Genomic DNA, 13,603 nt, shown 5'->3' on the forward strand with positions numbered 1-13,603 from the left:
ATAAAGTATGTTGGTGTTCGGGAACTGAAAAACCTAACTTGGGAATTAACAGATCTCTGCTCAGAATAAGGCAATCCATTTGAAGAGACAGAGGAGAATATCTGGGCTGGAAAATTTTGCAAAGCTGGTTTACATGAAGATGTTTTGTCCCAAATTCAGACAATTCTTCAAACATGCAAAAATTTTGGCATAAAATTGGTTAATGTTTGAAAACAAAGAAACAAAAGAACATTGAGTATAACTTCCTAGAATGGAGAACTCTAATTTGACACCATTCTATCTAATAGGCTGAAAACCTCAATTAGTTATTATACTTAAATAGGCTTCAGAAAATTCAGTTTCTCCAGCATTAAGTCCAGCTACTCTTGCTCAGTTCCTGTTGCGCTCACTTTATAGCAAGTCAGTGGTCCCTACAGCCTGACAGAAGAGATCATTAGCCTGACAACATCTAATAACGCCAACTCCATAATTTAGGGACTTGTCATGATGCATTCATGCTACTAAGGGGGACTCACTCGAGTTCTTACCATCTTACCCAAAACTCTAAGCGTAGAAAGGAATCTTCCAAGTGTATATATACTATTCAATGATGTTCAAGACTTAAATAACACCATTAAACTTTGAATGCAGATCTGTATGAATATGGTTAATACCAAGGTTGACTCCTGAAGCCTACCAAACTGAGGAGCATTAATACTGAACACAAATCAAAAATCTAATTAGAAACATTTTTTATTTTAAATGTGCCAAATAAAAACCCACATTTTCAGACCATAGGATGTTAATACATTCAACAAAAATTTATATTACCTTACTGCTGTGAATTTACAGAGTAATAGTCCAGATCCGTTTTGATTAGATGGTTGAATTACCCTTCCCTAAGTTACACTTTACAGACATCACAAATCCCTTATAATAATGTAAACAAAATAACTTTTCCCTAAAAGGTGAACTTGAGAACTTCAGTCCACTCTTTCAGGACTTGCACTTCTTCGCGGACTTCCTGATGGGGAACGACTAAAAAGAAAAACATTAGGTTTGGAACCAATTAGTGTCTACTGAAACTCTTCTTGCATATATGTCAGGGCAAAACTCAAGTTTCAATAAATTCAAAGGTGGCCAAAGGTAGTAAATTCCTACAGCAAAAGTCTAAAAAATTATGTAAGGCTTAATAGCCTCTTCACTAATATTACAAAATTTAGTTAAAGAGAACAACTGCTTGAATTTTGGGGATTTTTTTTTTGGGGGGATCACCTAATGAACTCTGCATATAGTATTTTAATATATAGCACCAATTCTCCAAAGAGCTCAAAGCCCGGAAAGTAGGCAGTAAGCAAACAAATTCTGCAGAGGCCACACTTGACAGTTAAGATCTGGCAACAAATTATTTAGCTTACCTTCTTTTTGGAGATGGAGATCTGGACTTCGATCGGCTGTCAAAACATGAGAAATTCTATTAAGAAAACGTACTATCCAACCCCTTAAGTCACAATACCACGAAATGAACCCCCAAAACTGTCTTGACCTTGAACTGTCCTGCATTTAAACTGAAAACAAACCTACCAATTTTTCACTAACAAAAGCTAATCTTATAACACCTGTTCTTCATAATATAAGTGAACTGCTTTATTTTATCACAAATAACCTTTTACACTCTACTTTAAGCACAATGAACTCAGAATACTTCTCCATGCATCTATCGATTCTAACACAGGTCTTACTATAACCCCAAATTCACCAACTTCTTTTTCACTGTAGCTTGACACACCCTTGTCCAGGAAGTCAGCCAGAACAGGCCATGTATAAATGAAATTCTAAAGTCTGGTTTATTACTAAGGTATTGTATTCCTACTCAACACCTAAGCTTACAGCTAACACTTGAAATTTCAGCAATTCAAAAACACTTTGGATATTGGTGCCATGTAACTAGAAGAGCATCAATGAGATTTTTACCCTACCTGCTTCTTGGTCGTGAAAGAGACCTGGATCTTGATCTCGACCTGGACCGGGATCTTAACAAAAAACAGAAATACAATTATACCAATTAGTCCATAGGAATAATTTCCTTCAACACCTACTGAGTACCTTATTAGGTAGGCTAGGAATAAAGTGGCTAAAACAGAGTAAGATGCCATGTATCAGTCCAAGACTGGACAAGTAATTGCTTTCGAAAAGTTCTGTTATCAAATAAAGAACCACCTTTTCAATTACCTATCATGAGTTGGGTTGTCACAGTTCCTGTACAGAGGTATATTCTTAAACAGTGTACAGTATCCAAAAAAAATATGGTGTTCATTTGAGAAAACTGGTATTTTATCTTAAAAGAATCAAAGCAACCCCCTGAACTGAAACCATTTCTTCAGGTGGTAAGCTCAGTGAAAAGCCATGACTGGGTAAGGCTTTGTTCTTGGATCATCAACAAACTGTCATGGTTCAGGGACCATCCATTTGTCACACAAACCAAATCAGGCCGACATACACATCTTGAGGTCCTGCAACCAAGCTAAATGCATTTATCTATAGAGTCCAGATATTTTTCAATTGGACCACAGGTTTTTGAATCCCTGCATTTATAAAGACTGTGCTATTACTGAATAGTAGTAATTCCCAGTAGCATTCCCTACCACTGACACATGAGTAGCACTATCAACTTATTATCTAGAATTTTATCCATTTCCATCACCTTTTAAGGTCTTCTACAAAGGAAGTAAAAAATGCGGAGGTGCCTAATTTGATTTTCAACTTTTTAAATTTCAGTGTCTAACCCAAGTATCTGGTTAAACAGGCCATGTTCATCCATGTGTATGTTACCCTAAACAAACTTTCCATGGTCTCAAACTCACCACCATCATTCCAAAGAGAAACTTGTTTTAACTTGCTTCTAACTCTAAATAAATCTCCTCCTGGTTCTAATGGGTTTCTTACCAGGGATCAGGCAACTATCATCTTTTAGTGCTATTATCATTTACCTATACAACAGATATAAGCTGACTCCAGAAAAGTTTCCAACATGTTTACCCAGAGTGTTCACTGGAATGATTTGAGGATTTGTGCTTTGGACCCTCCTCTATCACCTCTGTAACAGCCCTTAAAATCTTTAGTTGGGCTTTTCTTCATCTTGACGTGTACACATTCAACGTTTTCCTGAAGCATTCCATGTCAATTAGGTCCTTAAGATACTCCACTGCTGTCATTAAGACGTGACAATCCAAATACAAATAAGGGGAAAAAAAGGTGCTACATACTGGAAATACCTCGATCCTTTTATAGAACCAGACCTAGATCGTCTGAGTGAAGCTGATCTTGATCTACGAAGAGACACAGATCTTGATCGCCGAGGAGATGCTGATCTTGACCTAAAAATTAAATCAAAGTTGCTTAAGTCCACTTCCAATTAAAGTTTTTTTTATTTCTTGTTAAAACTTGAATTAAGCAACATCTCTCACCTCCTTCCCCTGCTCCTGCTGCGAGAGCGAGAGTATCGCCTACCTCTGGATCTTGAATGTGATCTAGACCGTGACCTATTTTTCAAGTCAGAAAAAAGCAAAATGTTAGATGGCAACTCCTTTTTAGAGTTCGTGTGTCTCTGCTGAAATCAAATCTCAAAACTATTTAAACTTAGTGTCTCATTTGGAAATAAACTCTGGGCCTATTAGTTGTCTTTTTTTTTTTTTTTTAAACTACCTAAAAAAAGATTTGTTAAAAGCTCAATTACATCTTAGAATTACATAATATAAAACACTGTAAGGTGTATTTAAAATAAACCTTGCAAGTTTGCAGGTCGACCCTCTTTGGCCCATGGTCTAGTAGATCTAGACGATCTAGAAGTATCTATAGCCGATCGCTGCATCTAGATGTTTTCTTCAATCTAACGACGATCAAACTGACAGCCAAATGAGCCAGGTGAGGCTTGATTGACGCAAGAAGATTTTTCTAGTTGGGAATGTGGTCAATCTGGTGTTCCTCTTTCTAAACCGGAGGGGGCCCCAATTGTAAGCCAAATTTACTGTTACGGCGATCACCGTCTCAAATTTTCTGCCCTTTAAAGAATAAGGTGAAGCTAGGTGTAGATGACTCGAGGGGATCTGGCCTCTTATGCTGATCACCTCAAGGTCTAGGAGGATCTTAATTGTCGGATTTGCAAGGCGCCTCAGCATGATATCATAAGGCTCGTGACATTCTGAATCAAGGCGACTGACTCAAACGAAGAAACCTGAAAGGTTTTGACCAGGTTGATTATTAATACATTAACATTTAATTAAACAAAAACTGTAAAATACACCTGTACAATTAACATTCAAGTTTATAGAAAAATACTAGTTTCTGCCTTGCTAATAAGAAAATTAACTTGATTAACCAGTACACCAACCACTCCTTTATTAAAATAAATACCTGCTTCTTCTTCGACGGCTATAGCGATGACAATCATAAGCATAATGTCCCTTTTCGCCACACTCATAGCATCTATCATTGGGATCAAAGGGACGTCGGGCAGGTGGTCTATCAAAACGAGATCTCCGAGGCATGCCTGTTGATAGTTCAACTCTCACTCGGGAACCACAAATCACTCTATAAAAGAAAAACAATGAAATTCTAATGCTTTAAAAAACAAACAAACACGTGACTCCTATATTTAGAACTTTCCAACCACTCTTTCTTTACCCTCACAAGCTTCAGCTATACCTTTAGAAGCCTTTCAAACTCCACCTTTGTTCCCCAGCTCCTGTCTTCATAAAATTACTACCTATTTATTTAAAATCTCCTCCAGACAACAGAATCCAAGCTTCGCACAGGAATATTCTCACGAACACTTAACTTTCAAAACCGACATGTTACTTACTTCCCATCCAGGCCTCGCACTGCATCTTCTGCATCTCTAGGGTCTTCAAATTCCACAAAGGCAAATCCCGGAGGATTTCTGGCAATCCACACAGTTCTTAAGGGACCATAATAACTGAAAGCCCTTTCTAACTCTCCTTTGCCAGCACCAGTTCCCAGGTTACCAACATACACCTTGGTTTCTGTTTAAAAACGCAAATAGAAGAATGCATGTTATGAAAAAACTGGCTTAAGTTTGAATTCTTTGCCTTAAAAGAGTCCATCCTTAAGACTGCAAAGCATGTTTAACGCTCTCTCAAGGATTGACTTTAGCCTTAAAACCAACAAAGTCCGTACATTTCTGAAAAACTAAGCGTACGACAAAGTTCTTAACGTTCAAAAGGGGGGGTGGAGGGGAACCTCCAAAACACAAGCACAGCCGCGTGGTAGGACACTCCGAGGCGTGGGGCGGGATCCGCCCCGGTCCCGCCCCCGAGGCCCGGCCGGCCCAGGCGCGCTAGGAGCGCGCGCGGGCCGGCAGCGGCAGCGGCGTCGGCGGCGAGCTGGCCCCGGCGGAAGCCGGACCGGGAGAGCGGGTCTGCGCCGGCTCTCATCGTCCGCGGCAACCGCCCCAGGCGCAGGCTCGCCCACGACTCCAGGTCCCCCGCCCCAGAGCATAAATCGCGCTCGAAAAAACTACAAGAGAAAAAGACACCAGCCGCCAGACCTAAAGATCGTGTTATGTCTCCACTCCCACTCAGGAGTCCGACCGACTGACGAGAACGCGCAGCACGAAACTGCCACAGTTTTGTTCAGTCTTAAATTCACTCCTTTTACGGCTGCGACCACATCTGTCCGCCAAAGTGGCGGGAAAGCGCCAAAGAAATGCGCCACCATGGTCGTCAATGTGCGCAAAATGGCAGCCGAGGGCGGGGGGGCGTGGGGAACGGGCGGGCGGCTCGAAGAAGGGCAACAACGAAACAGGGATCGAGGGCTGGGCGGGAGACGAAAATGCCCAAGAACTGATATCAACCCCGGCACAGACCTACCCCAGCTACCTCCTGTCCTCCTTCGATACCCCGCCCCTGCCGTCTCTGGCTTCGTATGGTGTACGCCGAAGCCGCCATTACGCACGCGGAATAACCGTCTCCCAGCCGCCGCGCCAACCTCACGGCTCTAAAGACTCACTACACCCACAGCAACGTCCCTCACTGTCCCCTACCCTCTTACCTCCTCCGTACCGCCCGTAACGCGACATGATGACTGGCCTGCGAGCTCGGCTCTTTCAGCTCGCAGCGCCCAGAAATCGATTACTACAAAACCTACACCGTAGCCACACTCGCCAACGGTCCCGGCAGCACTACGAGAAAAAGCCTGGGGTCGCGCTTATATATGCGGCGGCTGGGTTTCTTTGCGCATGCGTCGTCTTGACGTTCTGCGCGGCACAAAGAAGCTGGGCGGAAACAGCCGAGAAGCGGCGCGGAGGGAACTGAAAAGGCTAAGACGCGAATCACTGGCGGAGGGATACGTTCCCATGGCAACGCCAATGGCTCGCCTGTAAACCCGCCCCCTTCCCTTTCCCTGTGTCCTCCTTATTTTCCTCCCTTCTCCGGCCACGCTTTCGTTTTCACCAATCTAGAAACCCTCAGCCCTGGTATTCTTACTACAGGTGCACGAGACCGGGCTTATGAAAGGCTGTAAAATTTAACCGCTGATGTTGCAGCCGTCGCCGCCTTTCTGCTGGGGGACCTGGCCTAGACTGCTACTCATTGATCTTCGGGGCTCGTCAGAGGTAATCGGGAGTTTGGCCAGGGTGAGAACTCCATGAACCCCGCCGTTGTGAGTAGTGGTCTCTGCACCACAGGCCTCAAAAGGGGTGACGCCCTCAAGGGACCGCCCGCCCTGCATCGACCATCCAGCCACTTCAGAACCAGCCATCAGTGTTCAGCAACACGGTCCGAGTTCTTGGAGTCAGGAGGACAAAGGAATAGAGGGTGTTTTTTCCCCCTGTTATATTGCCCTAAATCCTTAAATCATTTTGGTAGTGGCAATTCTGAAATTATTTGCATTTGAAGCAGAGTATTTGTGGTTCCTTTCTAGTGCTCTCTGCTTTGTATTGTAGTACCACATCTCGTCCACTAATACTCAGATCCTGAGGACGAGGACTTTCTTAAGTCGTCTCTGAGTAGCAGCCTTGCTGCTCAGCCACTCTATATATTCAATAAATGAAAATCTTTTCTTTGTTAGAATCGCTTAAAAATCCAGTTTCAACTTTATACAATGTATTTGCCAGGTACCAACTCTATAAATACAGATTTAACTTCTTTTTTTACCATCCATTAAAAAAAAAAGACATTACACTATAAATACTTGGAATACACGAGTTGGAAATATTCCACAAAACAAGAGGAAATTCTTAGGTATTTGTATTTTTATTTTTTTCATCTGCTGTAACTTCACTTGGTATGTATAAGTGTGGGATACAGAGTATAGGAGAAAGGGGGCTTAGTTAAATAAGCATGTATTCAGGTAAAGTATGAATTCTGTCAGAGTAATGCTGCGAATTTATATTTTTTTCCATAATTTTTCAAATTATGGAAGAAATTGGTCTATTTCAAGAAGACCTCTAGTAAGAAAATAGAAGTTTATAGTCTGTTATATTTGTTCTCCCTTATTTATTTTTTGTTGTTATCTGCTTAACAGAGTTTTTCTTAAAAGGATTAAAGAATAAAGATCTTTTATATACTCCTTTATATATTCTTTATATAGAAAGAGCATAGGTACAAAGTGTAGGTAACTTATTAAAAGGTAGTGCTTATTATACCGCATACCTCCTCATAGGCCTCAATAAATATTTTTTGGCTCTGAATACAAAGTCTATTGTACAAAAGAGAATTTTTAAGCAAATAATAGTGTAAACAATAAGAAAAGCAATTGTCCAACTTACTACAAACTGATTTCAACATATTAAGGGGAAAAGGGTAAACCTCGACTGGTTTGCCTGCCTCTGTACCTAAGTATTATTTCTCTCTCATTAAAGGAGGGCGGGTTCTAGGCTGGGCTTTACTAACCATGTTGCCATGAAAAAATAATAGTACTGTATACTACTTTCGTACACTGTTATACTGAAAACCCTTTCTCTAAGAACATGTAACCAGTTCTTTTCACTAAATGTCAATCCAATCAGGGAGATTTTTTTTGTACAGAGTTCCTGTATTCCTGCTGATTCTTTTGAAATCAGTTTCACATACATAAATTTCTGCCTCTAGAATTCTGGGTTAAATTAATGTCACATTTCCAGATTCAGTTTGAATGTGAAAGTTACTTAATTCAATTCAACAAATATCCTAATATTTCCTAATATCCATTGAATAATTCTTAAGTTTCTGTTGTTAAATATTGATAATATTATTAGTTTATGAAGGGAGGGGTAATTCTTTTGAAAGCTGCAGCTTTCAAATTTTATCTGCATTTCCTAGATTCACTATTTCCAGAGAAGCATTAAAGAAATATTCACATTTTATCTTACTTTATTTTTAGTTTCACTTTTAAGTCATTGTCTCCATTTTAGCTTGGATGTGAAAACTTTAAAACAAGAAAAACAAGTTTAGACCTTTTGCACATGTATTAGTTTTTAGTATAAAAAATAGTCTTTATATTAGAATAGTATTACCAGCAGTAGTTTTGTTTTGTTTTGTTTTTTTGCCTCAGGGCTTCCGGGATCTTAGTTCCCCAACCAGGGATTGAACCTGGGCCCTCAGCAGTGAAAGTGCGGCGTCCTAACCACTGGACTACCCGGGAATTCCCCCAACACTAGTCTTTTAATATGTATTTATGTATGTTCTGTGTATGTTTGTACTGTAGGTCAATCCAAACAACTATGTTCAACCACAACTTTCTTGTTTCAACATTTCATACTCTTCTATTCCCTCTAGAATACTTTTAAATTCTGGGAAGGAAAAATTATTAGAGGCATGTTTATAAGTCTTTCATATTGTATAAAGAAATTAACTTCTCATTAGCCAAGTACTGGACTGCAATCAGTACTGAAGTATATGGGAGGAAGAGGGGAGCAACAGTTACAGAGCACCAGTGCTTTGACCAACTGCAAGGAGTAAACTAGGGAAAATTGTGATGCAAGAGTGACCCACTGATACAAATATTACCTAAATGGATGGTTTAAGCATGTAAAGCAATCCAGGAAGAGGGAGGCTTTCAGAGGAATGCCTGATTGTATTAAAAAGTGAGAAACTGTAACGTTATCAAGCCCTAAAACTTGTTCCTTCTCTAAAGGAAGAGTATTCATGAAAGGGACTTGGTCAGCTTGGTGTCTTAACTAGAGAGAGCTAGGCTAGCTTAGACTTTGAGTTTAGCACTTAGCACTATCTTGGAAGGAGCGAACCTCTGTTATTGACCACCTCTCAGCTGTACTTAGAGAAATACTGTGCAAGACCATTGACTTGACTTTGTTTGATGTTTTGATAGTGAGCTACTAGTCCCTGGAAATGAATATCTTCTATTGTAAATCAATAAAAATAATTTTAGTTCATAAATCCTTCTCTTAGGAGAAATGGTATAGTGTAATGATGAAGAGCATACGCTTATGGAGTGTGGCAGAGTTGGGTTGGACGGTTAAATAGCTGCCTACTCTTGACCAAGTTTTTTATCTCCTGATACTTCAGCTTCCTCATCTGCAAAATGGGGTTTAATAATAGTACCTATTTCAGAGAGTCGTTGTTAGGATAGGATGAGGTAAACCAAGTATATAACATTGCACGGTGTCTAGCACACACTGAGTGTTCAATAAATGTTAGGAGGAGGAGGAGGAGGAGTAGCAGTAGTTTGACTAATCTTTGTCAGTTGCTAAAAATTTGATAGGATCCAGCGCATGGACGAAATAGAAGTTTCATCAAAGCTGGGGAAGAAACTCTGGAACGTGGTGGTGACCAGCCTTAAGTGGCCACTCCTAAGATGTCTTTGTCTCTTCACTCAATGACTTCAGTAAGGGAAATTGTCACTTTTCTTCTTTGACCCAGTCCACATAGAGAAAAATAATCTGACACATATAATGCAAAAACTCAGAAAAAGAAAGTTTCTTCATGAAAACTTTGGGAAACAGGAATCCCAAAATCACATGCTGAAACGTTCTTCAGGGTTCTGTGCAACGGTATTTTCCTGTGGAATAGGGAGATATGTGTTCAGGAGCAATGTGGAAATTGTCACTTTTATTACAAAATTTAGTCTTGGAAGCTAATATCTATGAGATTAGGTATACTTAAAAAAAACCAAAAAAACAAATAGGGAATTCTCTGGCGGTCCAGTGGTTAGGACTCAGTCCTTCCATTGCTGGGGGCCTGGGTTCGATCCCTGGTCGGGGAGCTAAGATCCCGAAAGCAGCGTGCCCAAAAAAATAAAACAAACTTTAAAAAAAATTTTTAAGCAAATAAAATCTACTTCAAACCTTATGACAAATGGATACATACACTGTAACTCTCAAATAGATAATTAAGTTAAAACTGCATATGAAAGAAATGGCTTGAAATTCAGAGATAGGAGGACTTTTGTTAGATCACTAGTCTAACCACCTCATTTTTCAAATGAGACTAAGACCTAGAATTGCAGCATGATGAGTGCAATGTTCCCAAATCCTGCTACCAAGACTGTCAGTCTGTCCGAACTTCGATGAAAATTTCTCCCATCTCAGAAAAATATAAACTATTGCCAACCACTTTCTTGGGAAAAACCATCCTTTATTCTGTGACTATGTCTTTCTTTTTTTTTTTTTTCTGGTAAAATGCTCCTCCCCCCAATTTTTTTTAAATGAAAGGATGCTGAGGATAATTTTTTTTTTAATCTCATGTGTTTTCTTTTTTTTTTTTTTTTAATTTTATTTATTTATTTATTTATTTTTGGCTGCGTTGGGTCTTCGTTGCTGCGTGCGGGCTCTCTCTAGCTACGGTGAGTGGGGGCCACTCCCCGCTGCGGTGCGCGGACCTCTCATTGCGGCGGCTTCTCTTGCTGCGGAGCACGAGCTCTAGGCACGCAGGCTCAGTAGTTGTGGCGCGCGGGCTCAGTTGCTCCGCGGCATGTGGGATCCTCCAGGACCAGGGCTCGAACCCGCGTCCCCTGCACTGGCAGGTAGACTCCTAACCACTGCACCACCAGGGAAGTCCTCATGTGTTTTCTTTTTTTTAAATGAGGTGCGTTTTTTTTTTAAATTTATTTATTTATTTATTTATTTATTTATGGTTGTGTTGGGTCTTCATTTCTGTGCGAGGGCTTTCTCTAGCTGTGGCAGGCGGGGGCCACTCTTCATCGCGGTGCACGGGCCTCTCACTGTCACGACCTCTCTTATTGCGGGGCACAGGCTCCAGACGCGCAGGCTCAGTAATTGTGGCTCACGGGCTTGGTTGCTCCGCGGCATGTGGGATCTTCCTAGACCAGGGCTCGAACCCGTGTCCCCTGCACTGGCAGGCAGATTCTCAACCACTGCACCACCAGGGAAGCCCCTCATGTGTTTTCTTGGTAGAAAAAGTTTGTCCCCTCCATCCCCCAAATTTTTTCAGGTCTATCTAGTTCCCCAAATTCAAGAATCTAGAATCTCTAGTAAAGAACAAAGCATGACTGTACCCCCAAAAAATTGTGAAAAAATCAGACAGTAAGAAAATTTTAAAAAGAAGAAAAAATGTCTAACCTTACCAAAAATGCAAATTAACACAACATGCTATTTTCGTCAGGAATGCAGTGAAATTGGCACTTACACTGATGGAAATGTGAAATAATACATTTGAGGGGGTCAATTTGGCAATGTTTTAAAATTATTAAATTGTACGTATATTTTGGCCCAGCAATCTTATTTCCTAGAATTCATTCTAGAATTAATCATAGATACGCATAAAGATTTTTTTTAGAATCAATTTTATTTATTTATTTATTTTTGGTTGCATTGGGTCTTCGTTGCTGCGTGTGGGCTTTCTCTAGCCGCGGCGAGTGGGGGCTACTCTTCATTGCGTTGCTCGGGCTTGTCATTGCAATGGCTTCTCTTTTTGCAGAGCACGGGCTCTAGGCGCACGGGCTTCAGTAGTTGCGGCACGTGGGCTCAGTAGTTGTGGCGCACGGGCTTAGTTGCTCCGCGGCATGTGGGATCTTTCCCGACCAGGGATTGAGCCCGTGTCCCCTGCATTGGCAGGCGGATTCTTAACCACTGCGCCACCGGGGAAGTCCCTGCATAAAGCTTTATATGCAAAAATGTTGGTAGGATCTTATTTATAATGTCAGAAATTGGAAATAGCTTGAAAATCAAACATAAAGGGATTGGTTAAATGTTATGGCACATAAATTGGTTACATATATTATGGCCATTAAAAACCACATTGTATAAGACTTTAATGTCAGAAAAATGTTAATGGTATATAGTTAAGTAGGAAAGCAGATTTCAAAACAATGTGCATGCACAGAATAATTCTGGTTTTGTAAAAATAAATCATTAATAAAAGTAATTTAAGTTTTCTTGTTTTATTTTTCTGTATTTTACAGTTTTCTATAATTTTTCTTTTTAAAGTGAGAGGCTTGGAGACAGAAGAATTCCAAGTTTGAACTGAGAATCACTGTTTAGTAGTGTTAATTGGAACATGTGACTATACTTGTCATTCTAGGCTCAAGATTTCGCAGAAGAAAATGGAGGTTTTAATGATGCTATCTGTGGGTGGGTGGTATCATGAATGTAGTTTACATGAGGTTTGGTTATTTTTAAATTTTTTTCTGTTATGACCTGTATTACTTATAATAAAAAATTAAATGTAATCTTAAATATAAATAAATAAATATAAATATCTTAAGTGGAAGTAGTAACGGGGAAATTAAACAGGATAGTTAATATGGGAAGAATCTAGCATTAATATGTATACTCCCAAACTGTTAACCGTGGTTGCCTCTGGGAAGTGGAATTTGGTTGAAGACAGAAAGGAGCCTTCATCGTTTAACTGTACAGTGTAGTCTTCTGTATTGTTTGAAGATTTTGTGTTTTTTTAAGCAAATATATTACTTTTGTAATAGTGCTTCAACATTATAATATGCCCTTCTCCCACACTCTCTATACAGTTTACTCACCTTTATTTTCCTTCATAGCTCTTCTCACCTCTGACCTCTTCATTTATTCTGTGAGAGTCTCTCACAGTGTGAGATCCACAAGGGCAGAGACTTTGTTTTACTCACTGATGCATTCCTACTGTCTGGCACTGTGCGTGGCCTATAGAGTACTAGTTTCTCAGTAATATTTGTAGCATTAATGAATTCTACTAAGAAACTATTTCACATGGTTGTTGATCAATTAATATTTACAAATGATTTTCCCAAGGTTATACAGCTATTTAGATCCAAATCTGAACCTCTGATTCTCTCAGTCCATAGAGCTTTCTTTTGAGCCACACTGCCTCCCTAAAAGTAACTTGTTTTGGCTTTTTATCAACTCTGAGAGTTGCAGTGAAACATTTGTTTTATGTTATAAAAATGTGCCTGTGAAACCTACAGATGTACTACCGTTTTTCTGTAGGACACCGTTGGTATTTAAAGCAACAACAACAAAAACTCTACTTTATCCTAGAATTTTTAAAATTATTTTTTAATTGAAGTATAGTTGATGTACAATATTATATAAGATACAGATGTACAATATAGTGATTCACAATTTTTAAAGGTTAAACTTCACTTATAGTTAATGTAAAACTATATTGTATATTCCCCATGTTGTACAGTATATCCTTGTAGTTTATTGTATACCTCCCCC

General features: G+C 39.8%; 1 protein-coding gene and 1 non-coding gene across 3 annotated transcripts; both read right to left on the reverse strand.

The window, feature by feature from the left end:
- Positions 1–748: 748 nt before the first annotated feature.
- Positions 749–6,192, reverse strand: SRSF7 (serine and arginine rich splicing factor 7). 2 transcript variants are annotated; one of them, XM_061210547.1, is made up of 8 exons: positions 6,049–6,192; positions 4,841–5,021; positions 4,393–4,569; positions 3,447–3,521; positions 3,255–3,356; positions 1,959–2,012; positions 1,398–1,433; positions 749–1,017 (listed from the first exon to the last, which is right to left on the reverse strand). In XM_061210547.1, exons 1-8 carry the CDS (start codon positions 6,074–6,076, stop codon positions 963–965), a joined length of 708 nt encoding a protein of 235 aa, XP_061066530.1. In that variant the 5' UTR covers positions 6,077–6,192; the 3' UTR covers positions 749–962. The 2 variants fall into 2 exon arrangements, with proteins under 2 accessions (XP_061066530.1, XP_061066529.1); XM_061210546.1 differs by having other exon boundaries at positions 3,246–3,356.
- Positions 6,193–8,546: 2,354 nt separating this feature from the next.
- On the reverse strand, positions 8,547–8,619 carry TRNAE-UUC (transfer RNA glutamic acid (anticodon UUC)). Its single transcript has one exon. It is a non-coding gene; the product is annotated as a tRNA-Glu (tRNA).
- Between the last annotated feature and the right edge of the window lie 4,984 nt (positions 8,620–13,603).

The sequence above is a fragment of the Eubalaena glacialis genome, chromosome 14, assembly GCF_028564815.1.
Source record: "Eubalaena glacialis isolate mEubGla1 chromosome 14, mEubGla1.1.hap2.+ XY, whole genome shotgun sequence".
Lineage (NCBI taxonomy): Eukaryota > Metazoa > Chordata > Mammalia > Artiodactyla > Balaenidae > Eubalaena > Eubalaena glacialis.